General features: G+C 41.1%; 1 protein-coding gene across 1 annotated transcript in view; it reads left to right on the top strand.

Moving 5' to 3' along the window:
• The window catches only part of dgo (ankyrin repeat domain containing protein 6 diego), a 36,819-nt gene that overhangs the window by 12,989 nt on the left and 5,527 nt on the right, over nt 1-18,303 (top strand). Inside the window, exons 3-5 of the mRNA XM_066398107.1 lie at nt 16,569-16,926; nt 16,982-17,254; nt 17,307-17,592. Coding sequence (XP_066254204.1) covers nt 16,600-16,926; nt 16,982-17,254; nt 17,307-17,592 — 886 coding nt within the window. The 5' untranslated portion in view covers nt 16,569-16,599. The remainder of the gene's footprint in view (nt 1-16,568; nt 16,927-16,981; nt 17,255-17,306; nt 17,593-18,303) is intronic.

Genomic DNA, 18,303 nt, shown 5'->3' with positions numbered 1-18,303 from the left:
ACAGTCTCAGAGGCCCTGTTTGGTTTATCGGCCAAACTACGTGCTAAACAATATCGAGAAGTACAAGCGAAAATGTGGCAAAGACGGCACCGAGACATTACACGATGCAAGTCGTGCCAGCTCAGTCCCTAAAAGGGATGTCTGATGTTATACATAAACACAAACGACTCTCCACGGCGGCTGGCGTGGTTGCAACGTTGACTTGGGCCTCATAAGACACAAGATTTGTCAACGCGAAGAGGACTGAAAGATGGCGATCACAGCAGAGCGGACTTTAACTGGCTCAAAATTTTGCAAATCATCCGAGGTAAACGCAGCCAATAGGTTTTGACGTAACTCGCTATCAGTCGATGTACGGTGGGTTGCCTACCTTTCAGGTATCCCCCATACCGATCGATAACGTTTTTATGCGATTTTGCTTTTCGTCCGAAAGTCCATGGTGGTTCTCATATGGTGACAACGTTACGGGTCGCGAAAGCATCATTAATTAACGCACTGTTCGCCTCAGACAACGAGTTTGTCTCAGAACTGGTGTAACAAGTTAATCGCACATGGATACAGATTCATAAAACTATGCTGACTGATCGGCAAAGGTTCACTGCCTCCTATGGCCCCCAGGTTGGATTTGACTCGCCTCACGAGACCTTCGACGCCCTTACTTCGACTCTGTCCTTATTTTATTATTATTTTTTGTCTAGAGGACGTCAGCTTGAGGGTTTCTTCTAAGCTCGTCCTGTGCGGAAATCGAAAAAACGTGCCGCAGCACCGAAACAAGTTCATTTTCTTTCAAAATACGTGTTAGAAGCTGGCGGGACAATAATAACACTCACATGCCCAGGGCTGGCCATTAAACGTGTAAATTAATATTACCATACCCATACACCCGTACCATAAGTGTATTATAGTATTTTTGTTTGCCAAACAATGGCAGGCGATATTTCGTTTTATATTGTATGCAAATAGGCGCGATACAGGGCGTAGCCCGACGGGTCTCGACGGCAGTTAGTTTATTGAGTGTTTTCAATTATTGGACGATTATGGTTAGACAATAGCGAAGTCAACTAGCTCATTTCTATCTTCTCGAAATTAATACATTCCAGCGAAACAAAAGATTCATCACCAACACTATTTATTTCCCTAAAATTACAGGACTAATAATCATAATCTCATTACTTGGGACCAGAAACGAGAAACCGCAGATGGCCCCTCGAAAGCGATGGGAACGTCAAGTTGTATTAAAGTTTTTGGCCGGAACTATTGACAGATCTAAAGCTTACAGATTCCTATCTTAATAACAGTAAGCTTATTAAAGAAGAATAAAAGATCGGAGCTATAACATAAACAATTTTAATCGCGGTTTATTTAATCGATTTTCGGTGAAAGCTGAGCTTGAGCATTAGCGTATCTCAACAACATTCTACGTGGATTGAGGACATCATCATCTGGTAGATGACGGTGATCAGGCAATAGACTCAAAGTGGATATTTGCGGCGGTTTAAAATGCGTTTTTTTTTTCGTACGCGTTGTGTGTGGTGGCACTTAACCCAGTTTTTAAGGTCAACCTTGCCTAGTGCCCCAGGTAGGCCCGATAAGATGCACAAACTAATAAGCGGGGCTGTGATTACTTTCGACCCCGTTAGCGCTTCAAATGAATTTTCCTCAATTGTGATCGTTAGAAAGTGTGTAATTTGCAACGTGTGTGTGCCTTCTTCCGCAAAAATTCCTTCCTTGGCGGTGGTCTCGCCATTAGCTCGGATCCCTCTCTAACCTCGTTTCAAAATATCTAATTCGAAATAGAATAAAAACGAGTTAATCATAAGTTAAAGTAGGTACGGCGTATAGTAGTATTATTTACACAGGCTCTTCCAGATAATTTAAATCTGATGGTTCGTTTGCGTTGCATGATTGATGGTCGGTCACTTTTTACTGGAAGTTGAACGGACCTGAAAAATCTAGTTCATGGACTAATTTATTCTGCAAATAGAACTCTAAAAAGTGCTCAATGTGCAACCTAACAGGGTCGCACACTGGGATTTTCTATTATTGTCGTTAACTTTGCGGTCTACGCTGTTACCCACCTGTCACCATTAATAACAAGGCGAGCAACTGCAAACCGGGTGACGTCACGACTGGCAAAAGGGGCAAACAAAATTAATGGCCACCAATCAGCGATTTATTCGGATCGCATGTGAAAAATCGCCTGCTGACATTTTTAAATGCGTAATTTTCGCATTGGAAATTCGGGAAAAAATTCGATTTGGTCGCCAGGTGATCCGACGGCTTTCGCTCTCCCGAGAATTTCAGAAAGACTAATCACGGTCGGCACTTTTAAATAGTTTAATGAGCATTCTCGATGACGAACCGAAGTCTGAGGTTTCCCAACCTATTTGAACAAGGACAGAGAATGAATAAGCGCTATTTGGCAATGACTCGCTTTTGATAGGCATAATAAATAGAGGCGAAGCGTTTAAGTTATTATCCCGCGGAAATCTTAATTTCTCCTCATAAATCTTATGCTAATTTATCGGGTCGAATTAGTCGAAGATTGGATTGCAATTGAATTAACAAAGAAAGGAATTTTTATGATTTTTTAAAGGACCACCATGCTGCGACGACGATGCAGATGCCTAGAGAAAGGCGTGAAGCGAAAGTGTCTTTGCCGCGTTAGAGCGCCCGTCACGTCCCGTCCAGATAAACGGCAGGAATATACATCTAACTTTCTTTTTACACGAAAGATACGTTTCCAAAAAACTCGTGTAAAAGAAGATATTGGCCAAATGGAAAAATAGTAGATTGGCTCCAGATCTAAAAAAGCGACTAAAAAGTACAATAAACAATATTAAAAAAATCTTGTTAAAGCTCACTTAAGAATTTATTTCGTCCCCACACATTTTAGTTCATTAAATATATTACAAAAAATAAATTATACTTAAAAAAAAGGAAATAATGTCTGAAATTCATTAATATAAAAAAAGTAAAAATCATATAAACATGACAACATTTTATGCGTTGTCACTTTCTGACAATAAATGCACACGTTTCCGTAAGACTACGTTATCATTGCTATCACTAGAATTATTTTATTATTACATCTCTAGTCTCCTGTGTTGATAATTCAGTAGTTTTTAGAAGGCAATCAGTTGTTAAAGATTGCGTTTGATTTCATGATAAATCGTTATAAAGTTCCCTATAAGATACCATTAATGATTTCAGTTCACGTTGAAATTTCGCAGCTCGTTCCTTATCATGATCATGTTACTCAAAATGATTACCATCAAAATGATGAATTTACAATGCATATTTCTGAGGAGTGAGGATGAAAAAATCCATTAAAAAAATTCATTGAATATTGAAAATCGTGTTAAAACAAAACGATCCGTGTAAAAAGAGATTTTTTTTCTTTAACTCGAATTAAATCAAATTCGTGTAAAAAAAATTATGTAAAAAGAGAATTAGGTGTATGAGATTTGAACGAGTGAATTGCTGCAACCGCAACGATTGCAAAACTCATCAATTCTGCATTAAAAACGCTAAAAATTCTCGATAAAAAGTGAAAAAAAAAAACAACACTAGGACGCCATCGGAAGTTGAGATTTTTGACGAAACGGTAGTTAGTTGCAGAGCCGTTCATTTTATGGAAAATAATCAAATTTGAATAACTATGAATTATTTATTGAAGAGGCCCGATCGATTCACTTTTTACGTAGTGTCAAAAGAATTTCCGCGATTCGAATCAGTGGTTAACCTCGTGGCGATTCTCTTGAGGAGCCATCTTCCAACAGTTCTTCATAATTTGAACCGACACGTTTAAATTATGCTTTAATAGAACCATAACTTCTCATCGTAAATCTTATGCTAATTTATCGGCTGTTGTTCGTAGTCGTCCGAGGACCTGCCAAGCCGTTTATGTAATGCACATAATGGGTGTTCCTATTTATCGGTGCCCATTACAGGGGACCGATTAACCGAAAACTCCCGCTGAGTTTACGTGTCAATCAGCGGCGGATCCGTACGGAAAACCTAATCAGACATAAGAATCTGGGGATTAATTGAATATGGACGAAAGACCGTCACAAGTCCTCGGGCGTTGAGGCAACAATTCCCGAAGAAAAGAAACCTAAGTGGCTCTTGGGAGTTATTGCCTCGTGGTGCTGCGTAACTATCGAAGAACCACGTTTATTTTACTATAAATTTGACTCGAATAAATTTCGCACGTCGTGTTTGTTGTTTCAGATGGGGGGCGCGTAGATTTTCCACCATTTGTCAAGAAAAAAATTAATTGAAGAACAACATTCCCCCTGGAAAATAAAACAGAAAATTGACTAGGTAATTACATACCGAAATAACCCATAATAAAGCCCGCGATAGTTACTACTATTTCTATTTTTACCCAAACGGCCTTTAAACGTGACGCGCTTATCTGCGTACGAAATTACCTACATTTTCTTCGTAAATTAAGCTCTTTTAATGTAGTTCCTCTCGCTGAAAAAATGAGATAAACGGAATGCAGGTGCGCTCGCTGATAAAGCCATAAAAAAGCTTAAGTTACATAAAACGGAAAATTTATCCTTTTTCGAAATTATTTAACAGCGACAAAGAATATAAAACGCCAGAGAGGAAACACGTTCAAATAACCCAATCAGAGGAATTTATAGGCAGCTCTCGTCGGAGGTGACGCTCGGTATATAGAAACGAAGAAACGAATGTTGTTGGCACCAGCAAAGACTTTTTTGCTCTATTAACCCACAATAAATTGAATTGATTTATATCTGCAAGCTTTCAATAGCAATAATTAAGCGGTAGCGAAGTGGCGTGCTGGTAAACATAATTATTATTCAGTTTATTGTTATTAATTGTTTCGCGAATTAGTACTAATGCTTAATGGGAAGCCGATCGAAGGTGTGCGGACATAGTTCGTGGCGATTTGAATCTCCAGAAACCCGGTTAAGTGCAGAAAAACCTTTTTTTAACTCGACCTGGTATATTCATCGGTGTGCAATTCCAGGAATTTATTAATTAATTTATTTAATGTAAACGAGATTTGATCTAGATCTCTCGATAGGAATAAACTTTACGTTAACTGGCCGTATTTTCTACTAATTTGCCATATGCACTCTGTGTATATAGTGAAGGATAGAATCAAATGGAACACACGTACGCTCTAAAAATGAATCAAGACTGAGCGCATTAGGCCGCACGCCACTGGCGCAGTGGCCCTTTCTTCTTACGTGAAATTACCAGAAAACCCTCTGGCTTCGCGTTGTTTGTTATCAAAAAATCATTAAAATTTAACACCCACTGGACGGACCCATGGTGGTTTTATGCCCATCTATGATCTATGACTCAGCATCGGACACTAAAGATTTATGATGCTCAAAGTGAGGTTAATTCATTAGTTATCCAGTTGCGGTTTACGCTCACTTTAAATTTCTCGTCTAGCATCTCTCACTTACGAAAGTAATCTTGAAGTCGGCTATCTTTCCGCTGAAGACATGAGACTTCAGAACTCAATGCTATGGGCATGTGTTCGATCCTATCAAAAGTGGAAAAATCAGATGTTTCCGGCAATTTGCGATAGGAATGATCAAAATTATAAGAACGATGATGCAAGGAGGAATGGGTGGAACATGATTATGGTTGGTTATGGGGGAAATTTGCTTCTTTGTCAAGCGAACGAGTCAGAAACACGTGATAATGAAGTTGATTGGTTATGGTTTCGCCTTAAATCATAGATGGGAACATAACTGGGTAGTTCATAAGTAATTGTGATGGATGTTGTGTGAACGGGCCCTCCAAGTGGATTTAATTGACGCCCTATGTATCCCCATCTTTATGGATCATTTCAGCGTTACGCTCTAAGCGGGATTTCGGGGGTCGTTCCTCGGCGGCTCAAAGTTGGAGCGGAGCCCTTTCAGGGCAGCATCGCAGACACCATCCGTTACTCTACCAGCCACGCTCACGACACTCTATCAACGTTTACCTGGATTTTTCACCGTACTTTCCGCAACATCTCCCTAACTGGATTTTGCCTGGAAAAAACTCTCGCACTCGCAGCCTCGAGCAATGCGAGTCAACTGACAGCTCGGAAAATAAACGTAATAAGTTGTCTTTTACATCGATGCAACGTTCTTTACTATATCTCGACGGTCCCATGTCGAGCGTGTGTTGTCCACTTAAATATACCGGACGATGGGAGATCGCCGCGATGATGGTGGATTTTAAATACCGACCATAATTTTATGCACCACCGAAGAATGCCAGAAAGCGAGAAAAAATACCTGTAGAATTTTTACCTTCCGAAAACGGCTCTGATATCATCGAATAGTAGGAGTGACTCTATGTTGAAACGAAACGGACATGCCTAGTGAGCCGATTAATTAAATTTACACGAGATACCGGACCCAACGTGACCGAGGCATTGTTTGCGACCATATTTGACAGTTCTTATCTTCAATAGGGGTCTAAATGAGCAAGGCGCACAAAAGCGCACTAACTCAATTACATGCACACTATAGGAGCGCTAACAAACAATTGGAGCAGGGCCGGCTCCAATTTTAAGGCAGACGGGCACCATTTTTTTTCCGATATTAAAAATTGAAATACATCCAATTTCCCTCGATAAAACACGCATTAAATCAATCAAAATGTTCGATATTAAATAAACAATGCGATAATGCGTGTATATCATACGAAATTTCTCTCGCAATATAAAACTGTAGTCAATATTCATTAAACTGTAGACTTCAAACGTGGTGCTAATAGACGGTCAAGGCGTTTGCGTAAAATACGATCAATTTGAAACAGTATCGGCATATTCTAATTTAAACAATGGCGGATATTTTTAAATGGACGCCCCGCGTACTGTAAAAGTGCGGCAAACCGGATTTTTTATGGATTCCCACCGAGTAGACATCGGGATTTGGTTATTTTCGGCCGGGGATTGTAACATGGACGGTTGCCCGGAAATCTTTCTATAAAACTGTCAGCAAATAATCGGTCTTCTCAAGGATATCGCGTAACAAATTTTTGCACACCAATTAAACCGACATAAAGTGAGCACTGAAGCAGTTTCCACCGTGAAAACAATCGCGGCACATCGGTTAGATCCCCTATCGATATCTATTAGAAATCTGAAAATGATCAATTAATAGCTCATAAAAGGTGCACTTAAGTGGATTTTATGTGGGAAAGTAATTGATTTTGGTTCGGATAAGGCAGTCAAGTCTAGTTTATTTCCCGCGAAATCTGTCATTTGTCTAGTTTTATCGTTCAGGTGAAGTGCTACTGGTTTTGATGTATTGAACCACTTGTTTAGGCTCGGAGGAGCTTTCAGGAAGTGATAAAAATTAGAGGATTCCTCACGATTCGTGGTAGCCGTGATGATGAGCGCGCAGTGGGCGTTGCCTCAAAATGCCGGCCGAAAATCATTTTCACCTCCGTTCGTAAATATTTTAATTCTCGATTGTCTGCGATTAACCTAATTAATTTCTACAATTTGTTAATGCAATTTATATCCGTCTAGGCCCGTGGCTTGTTTTCGTTTTCGACGGGGGCCGATTTTTTCGCCGAATTTGATTAATCGAACGTGTCGGTATTTTTAATTGGCCGCGACTCAACTCGTTTCGGTTTCCGAATCGAGATCGACGCGCCGATAAAGCGACTTTGACGTTTTACTTCGCCAGATTTCTGTGCGAAACGGAAAAAAATTACGTAAAGCATAAATTGTTGGCGAAACATTAGGACAAAAACCGTAGCAACGAGCAATTTATATTGCGCAACACTTCTAATAACTCAACGACATATTAATATGCATCAGAGCTCGTAAGCGAAATTTTTTATCGCGGGCTATCTGCTGAGCATAATTATACGGTGTAAACGTAATTAATTGCGTAAATCCAGTAATTTGTATAATAGCCGCGATAGATTTGTACATTGGTCAAATTGAGCCATTCATCAGAAATGTAAATTTCGTCATAGGCACAACCAAGGAGCCCATTTGAGTACTCAAATTCAAGCAAAATGAAATATGTGGTATGAGAATGTGCCGCGAATATAAATCGGATCGCTTCGCCTTTTAAATGACTTCTCGTCGCATTTTTGCCGAGCATATCCCGAGAAATACCATCGCATTAATCGTCCATCTATCACGAGGAATATTTATGTACCTACCTGCTGGATATGCCTTGATTTCCTCGACATACCTCAGCAATTACCCAAGCTGATGATATAGAAACAAGAAAATTTCTTAATGAGTCCTATTGTTGCTGATATCTGGACCAACTCAGCGATCGAATCAATTACGCCATTAATTATAACTTCCTATACACGCACGTATCTCTTAAAACTAGAATTTGCTTTTTTCTCCGGTCAATTTCTCTAGGTATGTTCCTCGGGGCATTGCAATCTGAGTGAATAATTGCACTGTGACAGTACACATCGGAAAAGAAGATAATTAAACTTCATATTAGCATAATTAGCTGTTTTCATGGCCGACGCACAACCAGCAATATTATTGCAGCATTGCTAATAAGAACCAAGTGAAAACACGAAGATAACTCGAGGAAATTTGCCGAAGACATCGAGGTATGCGATAGCAATTCAAATGGGCTTTAGTCGTGTACGTGGCATAGAATAATGCAGTCTAGAGCTCACAGTTTGGTCTAAACGTCTCTATTAAGGCGTTGTAAAGGTCAAGAGGTACCATGCAGCGTTGTTAGTGGCATTAACCTTTCGATACTCACTTGGGAACCATGTCCCTCGTTCAGATGATTTTCCCTGTGTTAATTTCCATCGTTTTGCTGGTAACAGTGCCCGAATCAGCAAAATTCCCTGATTTGTGTTCATTGGCGTCATCAACATAAAATTTCAAATCTGGTTGATTATTTTAATTAATTAATCATTAATTCTACATTACCCGCCGTTTTGCGACGTTCGTTGACAGTTTCCACACAAGGACTTTTCGGGAACGATGATCTGGATGCGGACTGAAAATTAGGGGGATTAATCCCTAAATCATCGTTTCCGATGATCACAGTTCATTTATTTATTGGTGCCAGTCAACTGGTACAAATAAAAATGTTTTTGCGTGTGTAGACACGTAAATTAATGCCAACGATAATGTTAGAAATAATCGAACTTTCTCTCCTAGTAATTTTGCTGGTATTGCCGCTCCTGATGCCGCTTGACTTACTTCATCAGTTAACACTTTTCTCTCATGTAAATCTACTTAACGAATCACTTTTATAGCGGAAAATCATTCAAAATATTCAAAAGTAGGAAGATTGAGGGACGCCAGCGGTACTTGCATTTGTCACGATAGTAATCAAGTGATATACTGTGTCATTTCCGCTTGGAAAATAACATTCGGAGGGAGGCGGAAGTCGGTGGCGCTTCTTCTTGTGGCGGGAAATTTAAATTTAATATTTCTCCATGGAATCGAAAGGCGCGAATTTAAAATATTCAAAAATGTTTAAATCGAGTTTGAAATTTTAAAAACTCATGGTAATGAAGTACTCTGTTGCGAAACACATTATTTCTGCGAAAATAATAATCGGTATGAGGTAGAAGTCGATGGCACTTCTTCTTTTGGCAAGAAGCTCAAATTTAATATTTCTGTATGAGGTCGTAAGGTACTAATTTGAGGTGTTCAAGAGGTGCAAAGGCTTCCAAGAGATAATTATATCCACTGCTTAAGTTTTAATCGGTAGATTCTCCGAAACCGAAAAAATTCAAGTGAGATATTACTTTCTGATAAGCGCAGTTCACAAAGATTGGTGTGTTGAATTCCAGGAACTCACACGTTGGGGCAGTAGAAATTTCCTATAAAGATTTGATGTGGTATTTTTAGTGGTCAATTAGTTAGACCATACCTTGTTCTTCCCGATACCAACAGGTGAAATTTACCGAGATTTTATCGAGCAAGTCTTGTCACCCTTCTTAGAAAACAAATATATCGAGGAAATGTGTCTTCAACACGGTGGAACTCCTCCACATTTCAGATTAATTGTCAGAACCTTACCAAATCGAAAATTTCTCTGTTGTTCACACTAGCCCCAATATGGAAATTATATTTGACATTTACTGATCAGTTGCACTTCAGGGCACAGAGATTTTTTGTCTAATAAGAAACCTTTATGGCCATGACGTCACACACTTTATACACAATCTGCACACGCGCTTTCCCCGATGACTTGAATAGGGGACCAGCCTTGGCAGTTCTAGTTGACGAACACGTGAGATGGCAGTTCCTCCGTTGCATCTAAAAAGATGGAGAATTTTGATGTATTGCTGGTTGCAGCTGTATCTTTAATGGGCGTTTGCGCGGACTACTTATTTAAGCCTACAATTACGCTCAATTGTTACTTAAATTAATTAGTAAACTTGAGGTGAATGTGCGGCTACATTCGGCACGGTTTAAAACTTTTTAAGGAAAATTACAACTAATTATTTCATAACTTCTGACAGAAAAACTGCTCCGAATAGACTTAAATTGTTACTTTGGGTGATCTAGGAACACTAACATTTTTAATTAAAATTAAAACTGTAAATGCCATTATGTGAGTATATTGCTGGTCCGCCGCTTTGAGCCGAAATTGTTTTAAAAGCATTAATGACGATTCCCGGTTACTTAACGGTAACTTAAAATCAAAATTTCTATCGAGTCACTGCATTGAAAGCTCTATTAAACCACAGTTTAAACGGTTGTATAATACATGCGATGAGCATCGTCGTCATCGCCATTTCTCAATCTCCAGAGAAGAATCGAATGAGTATACGGTTATGGTAATTAATACGGCTCGCAGGCGGACAAAAGCCCCACCGGGAATAAATTAACCATCGGGGTAACAGATACAAAGAGGATTCCATTAAAATAAAGAGAAAAAATATGAGCAACAAGCGAGCGCGCAACGTGAGCATTTAGTAGATACAGAGACAATCCATCTACGTGCATGCTCCTTCAGTCATTTGCCCTCGCATTTTACTTGCCCTCAACGGCTTTAAGAGGATATACCGTACAAGTCCTTAACTTTGAAGAACTTATTGACATCCTTTGGATCGCGCTAATTGCGAATATTCGACACGGGCAATGCTCGTGCACGTGCGGGATTATTTGACGCAGTTTGGTTGACGCACCGATGCAGAGATAATCCATGGTATATCGCCTTAAAGCCATGAGCATGGGCATAATAATTCCTCACAGATATCTCCGTAAATCAAGTCCGGATTTAACGAAAAAATAATGTTTATTTCTCGTGTGTCAGTCCCACATACCTTGTCAGTTCAACGATCAGCATACATTATTGGTGCTCCAGGTCGTAGTCCTCACTTACTTCCGCTCCTTTCAGTGAACACTTGCACACAAATTGTTACACTTAGCCAAACGAATATTCATCCTCTTTAAAGCTTCGTGAGAGCAGCAGGAGCCCTTCAGGTTATGACGATATGTTGCTGGTTATGACATAATCGGCATCTTCATTAATTCCGCTGAGGCGATTTTTCGGCCCATTGGGCGATGAAATCCCCCAAGGGATCGGCTTAATGACGGCAATGTGGGATGAAAACGTAATAAAATCCATATAAGGGGACGATTATGGTTTTATTCGATGATTAGCAATGTGTCTATTTTTATCACGTCCTCAAGTTGGTGGTACTTGGTACCCCAATTTGGGTAAATTCTGCGTCTGACGGGCCATTAATTTAAGCACCAGGTGAGCGAGGCATTTGTTGCTACGATCCCACAGGAAATTTGACTATAATCCGAAATTACCTATCTTCGTCTAGAACTGAAGCAGAAAATCCCATAACCTTGGATCCTCAGTGCGACAACCATGATGTCTACAGCGGAACGCTGGAGAGCATGGGAATAATGATCATGTGACTGAACATTCATGCATCAATGCCCATGCTTTTTGGGTTGATAGGTCGCAGAGCTTCAAAACCGTGATGAATCGTCATTTATCGACTTTTTCGGGATAGATGCACCTCTGAGGGCGGGAAATGGAGATCAGGATGAAGACACTTCCTGACGTTGAAAGGAATGGGTGGGTTTAATGGAAAGGTGGACCAATGAATAAAAAAAATGAAATTAGGGAAGATGGATAACTTTGGTTGGGTATTCTTGTAGCCAGAAGCCCAAGGGGAAGACAGGGCGCGGGAGGTTGAAGCAGACTGGTCGCTAAGTGGACAAAGTTTCAATTCAAACCTGTGAATGGATGGATAATTATTTTTTACCTTACTTCCTTTACATTCTTAATTTGCATCGATGGATATTTTTGCAAATTTCACGGAAACGGTGAAAGGTACAAAAATGCTGAACGAGAACAAAAAGTTAAAGAATTAAAGAAGGAATTTCAATTTGATGTTTGAATGCATACAGGGTGTTTTAAAAAAACGATATAAAGCATAAAATAGTACATGACCCAAAAATTAATAACATCATGTATATGGCTACTAGCAATTTTGACATTTGTTGTGGAGGGTTTCAGAGAAAATAGGCGTACGAAATTTTAAAAATTTAACTCAGAGCAAGTGCGAGACAAACGCAAAATATAAGGAAAAATGTGAAACCCTGTCACCCTGTATATCAAAAACGGTACGTTTTTGACCATGGGTCTATTAGCATTTTTTATTATTTTACAGAGTACTATCACTCCTTGAAATATCTCTAAGATGATATGTTACACTCTGTATAGAAAAATATACGGAAAATGTAAATATTCTACAGAAAAACTCGAATTAAACTGCTTTGCACGTGTAGACTGAACTCACCTGGATGAAAGAAATCTCTTGATCTTTGTTGCATCTAAAAGACCCGCATACTTTCCGGGAAAAAAATCATCCATAAATCCGGCCATTAAGAAAAGACATTTATATTTTACCGCCATGTTATTTGCTGTAATTGCTTCTCCGAGAAGAATGTGGGTTACGTAGAGTAATTTGCGTAATGCACGAAATATAATAAAAGTTTATATTATTCTTAAACCGTTTTGTGACATGTTGGTTGGCCTGATTTGAATCTGTACACACACATTACCACTCCCGTCTAACTGCAAAAGGCTCGAATTACCCAGTTAATTTAAGAGCATTACGCAGGGCAAAAAATGAAACATCCTGTTCCACTTGTATATTTCCAAAACGCAAACCACTAAATATTTAAAAAAGTGATTAATGGATGGTTAGTTTTGGCCGAAAGATGTGATTGGTAATCACCGCAATATGACAATAAACACGCGGCTTCGGTTTAAAGGAGAAATTGATATGGTGGGTCGTAAAACTGCTCCCAGAAGTTTAAATATTGATCTTCATCATATACACTTTCAATAAGAAAAGCTGAAGCAAGTCATTTCGAAGACCAATCTTGAGGAATTTCTCGCGTCTATAACGTTATCACTGGCTATATGCGATCCGGTTAGAGGTTTGTCGCCTCAGACCATAAAAAGGTATAGGTTTATGTCTAATTTCGCCACGCATTCCGATAATGAGAACTCATTAAATGCCGCATGAGGTATGAGAATAGAAAAGGCAAAAAGTAACCCGTTGGTGTCGTTTTTTCTATATAAAGGGGATAAATGATGAAGACTTGCTTGACGGGGGCATTTTTCTCTAATAGTACGTAAACGGGTCCAGTTTCCATACTGGACCGCTCAATTAGTCTGAATGACCATATTCACACTTATTGTTAACAAAACTGCCGGCATAAATGTAGCTGAGCACTCGTGCGCTGCCTCGCAGAAGCCCTTGTGAGGTATTTGTGGGTGCGATAATAGTCGAGGACTCGGATGAATGAATGGTATAAAGGCGCAAAAGTGCCTTGATTTATTCCCGATGGGTTGATATATACGTCGGAATAACAGTGGGAACATTCTCCATGTTAATAGGTTAATTAGTTACTCAACAGAAAATGTAAAAAGACAAACTAACGAATTTACTACTGCTCGACTGCACCTCTGTTCTTCTATATCCCGACTGCCTATTCCTTCCCTTTGCCTTTCTTTTTTAGCTCTAGGGAGGTACCCAAGTTCAAAAGGGAGTTCCCCGACATTTGGCCATCTATTTGCGACAGTAGTAGTAACTTCGTTTGACAGTGCTTCGTCCCGAGATGGCTCTGTCTGTTTGCCTCTCACTACCTTTTTGCTAACTCTAATACCGTAACAATGAAAACTTATGAATTGGTAAATCTCCGACACATACAATGCGGCTTATTATTTTATGCGAGGTATTATTCCGAAAAAATCAACACAAAGACAAAGCAAATCCCTCTGAGATCCATAGAACATTTTACACTCACTACTACTACACGAGTTACTTACCACATTTTTCTGCCGACTGCAGGTACTGGTCACGATTCTTGAGGAGAATCTGGATCTGGGACATTTTGAATTTAACAAGGACAAAATACTTCTTCATTCCCTTTCCGAAAAGTAAGGCGCAAGCTGCCAATCACGAGAGAATTCTTGGAAGTATGAGGGTCTCGTTTAAAACAATTGAACCCGCATGACAGTAACAGAGTGGTGACGTGGGGCACCAAAACAAATGACAAGAAATGAATGTTTCGCTGTCTGTCTTTGTCTGTTGCGAAAGCGTTAAGTAGGACGACCATACAGTATCTGTCGAAGAGCGCAGTTAGCTGCACATTTTTCTCGCAACTGAGCAAATTTGCGAGGAAATCATGGAGTTCGTGAATACTGCTGGGAGACAGCGAAGACCGCTTTGATGAGGAGGAGAACGTGATCGCTCAGAAGGTGGAGTACCGCCAGGTGCGGAGGGCGTTGAGCATCGCTCCCCTGTCTCCTCATTTGCGAGAAACATTTCGTGAAAAAAATCATTTTTGAAGGATTTGTTCTGTCACGAACAGGAGAACGGCTGAAGTGCCGAAGTCCCTGGCCCCCCCGTTAACCTAAATGACATTAAGGCGTGTAAGTGGCGGGTTTCTTGGTTCGATGGGAAATTGTCTCCCAGACACACCTGCCATCGCTTGGTATCAACCATTCTGATTAGTCCACTCGTTAGCTTACGTCTTCAGATGAGTATTTATAAATCAACTTAATTGGTTGTCCTTTATTCTAAATTCCGAATTGTTACCTAGTAAAACGCATGGAACGCAACGTTGCGTTGTATGCGTGCGTGCGTGCGTGCGTGAGTGTTAGACGACTTAAAAGAAGCATTTGTGCCGCGTCAATCTATAAATCCCGGCTTAATTGGATTCGCTTATAAAATAAATAAACAGCTAAATAAATAATTTTCATAGTAAATGCAATGAGGGCGAATGTCGGTTTTAAGGTCAGTTGTGCAATTGACATATTCCACACCCATTGGGCATTATCCTTGCCAGAAAGGAACCATCGCTTGTATCGTGCAAGACCGGCGATTTCTGAAATCGATTCGCCTCGGGCCCCTTGCCCGGAAATTTCAGTGAAAATAATTTAAAAAATGACGAAATTGGTGGCGACCTTCGGGGCGGTCTCTCCCTTTATCGCTTAAGGGTGAAAAATCGCGTCTTGCCTTGTGTACTGCTGATTGCAAACACATTTTCACGTTTTTTCAACGCCGGCGCACTGTCCACGGCAGGTGAGCGGATTTCTGAGCAGTTGTACTTTCCTCTTAGACGCCTGCGCTAGGCGACACTGGGGAGTTTTCGCACAGACAGGTAAATTGCTTAAGAAAAGGCAAAAATACTGCTTCGGGTCGCCTATTTAAAACGAAACCAAAGAGTGACTTACGTCTGCATTAGAGACGATAACAATAAAATCAAAGTAATGTTCCTGTTGACAGCGATTTTTGAACAAAAAGCACAACATAACGAAAATATGGAGTCGTTGATTGAGACGCGCCCCATTAATCGTCTGGTGGTCTTGATAAAAGTGGAATTATTTGGATTTGTTTAGTTATCCAACGTTGACTTTAGAACGGGAAATATAATGTATTTAGACAAGCAGGCCTGAACAATACGATGTATATTTAGAGCGTCCGTGTTTCCCATCTGTCGATACGCAAATGCAGTTTCATGGCCAATGGCCAATTCACTTTATGCCACTAAAATATCATTTTATTATTTCATTTAAAACACTTCAAAGCACCGTTTGATCTCGCATTAGAGTTACTTGCATTTACCTGCATACTGCACGCTGACTGCATTAAATACAGTCTTTCAGTCACCGAAAAGGAATGTAATCTGGCCCAATTTTCTATTCAGAACGGACCCGCCCACAGGTACTGGTTACACCTCAGTACTACGATGATGGCGACAATCGGATCTATTTTCGGACATCTAAATGGCCCCACACGCAATAGGTGTCTTTCTATTATTTCGAATAGCACTGCATTGTTGTAGAACTGCGGCCAAATTTTTTGTAAATATAATTGCGCCTTCATGTAGCTGCTGCGGACGCGGGGGCGGCGCCAGGATTTCAAATACGAGAAAACGGCACATGCATTCAACGTGGAAGATATACGTGAAGTTCCTTCATTCGGTCTGAAAGGTACCCCCCGTGGGACTTTTAAAGCTCGCGACCCCTACAACACCGTCCTGCACACCATCTTTACTCATTTAACCCGTTTTTTCTTTGCAGATAGAATGTCGAATGGCCTCACCAGGGCAGCATGAGCTCCCCCTTAGGGGAGCCGGGGGCGGCAGTGCGAGCCGCCGCCGTAGCCGGCGACTGCGCCAATCTAGGCCGTCTCCTGCCCGCCCGCGGCCCTGCTCGCTTTACCCGCGACGCCCTCGGCCGCACCGCCATCCATTTAGCTGCCGCAAATGGGCGGCCCGCAGCTCTGCGCATGCTTCTCGCCATAGCCGCTCCTCAAGAAATAGATGCGCGAGACGGCTCTGGCTGCACCGCGTTGCAAAGGGCCGCTGCTGACGGCCATGAAGAGGTGGTGCGCGCCCTTTTGGCCAAGGGGGCGCGGATTGACATTGCCGACACTATGGTAAGTCAGCCGTTTGAGTCTTGTTGAAGTGTATGACGGGAGGGTTGGATTGTAGCATGCCAACACCGCCTTGCACGAATGCGCCTGGAAGGGTCACAGCAGGACCGTGAGACTACTGTGCGCAGCAGGCGCCCCCTTGGGGGCGAACAACGCGGGGGGCTTTGCCCCCCTACATTTGGCCTGCCAGAATGGCCATAACCAGTCTTGCCGTGAACTATTGCTAGCAGGGGCTGATCCCGACTTGCGTAACGGGTATGGGGACACAGCTCTACACACGGCTGCTAGGTATGGTCATGCTGGTGTTACCAGGATATTGATCTCTGCTAAGGTACCGCATGCGTCCCTCCACGTGAGCGAATCTCCTGATTATCAAATTGCAGTGCAAAGTTTCGGAAAGGAACAAGAACGGGGACACGGCTTTGCACATCTCAGCCGCCATGGGCCGAAGGAAGCTGACAAGAATCCTCTTGGAAGCCAGCTGTGAGAAGTCCATTAGAAATAAGCAAGGGGAGGCTGCGCGGGACATCGCGCTGCGCAAGGACTTGGGGGAGATCGTGGACATTTTAGAGGACAATCATTCCAGGGAGGGGCGGCGTAGCAAGAAGGAGAAGACCACCAAGAGGCGATCCAAAAGCAAAGTGCGATTCGAGGGGAAAGGATCCAAAGGTTTGTGCGAATTGGAACGGTTAAGGGGCACAATGCGGAAGCGTGTCTTCGGTGTCGTGTCGAGGTTTAGTTTACATGGGATTAAATTACGTACGCCAGCTGCTTCATGTTTCCACGCCATGCTATTAATCAACAAGAACCTTCGGGACACGAGGCAGGTCGTATCAAATATCAGTAGTTTTCCTGTGGACACAATAATACGTGTTAGTTTTCTATGCAGAGCCACTGATTGGATTCATTCATAGTGCCAATACCGATCAATAACGAGGCAGTTCAATTAATTACCAAACTTCCGCATCTTCAAATCGCATTTCCCAGATTTCGCATACCCATTATTGGTCTCTCGTGAGGCTAAGATGGGTCTTTGAGCATCCCAGAAGTGGCTCTTAAAATTCCTTCTTTATTTGCCATGCTCAACTTTTATCTTAAGTATGATTAGTCACAAGGACTTTGACAAACGCCATAAGGAAAACGCTATAATGAAACTCATTATTACTGGAGAGATAATTTTTACGTTCGATATCTTTGCTTAATGGCTCATTAATTCAGCACTTTATTCAATGTAGGTTTAAGTCAATATGGGAAATAAATTGGGGATAATTGAGATGTTTTCAGGAAACAGAGTTTTGGCTCGTGCTATCGATTATTAGGCGGGCGATTCGTCTATTAATCGCTAGCGAAATAACAAAGCTTATAAATGGACCATCATTT

This window comes from Euwallacea similis, chromosome 1, assembly GCF_039881205.1.
Source record: "Euwallacea similis isolate ESF13 chromosome 1, ESF131.1, whole genome shotgun sequence".
NCBI classification, from domain to species: Eukaryota; Metazoa; Arthropoda; class Insecta; order Coleoptera; family Curculionidae; genus Euwallacea; species Euwallacea similis.
Note: the sequence above shows the minus strand (reverse complement) of the source record. Positions and strands in the feature narration are given on the sequence as shown.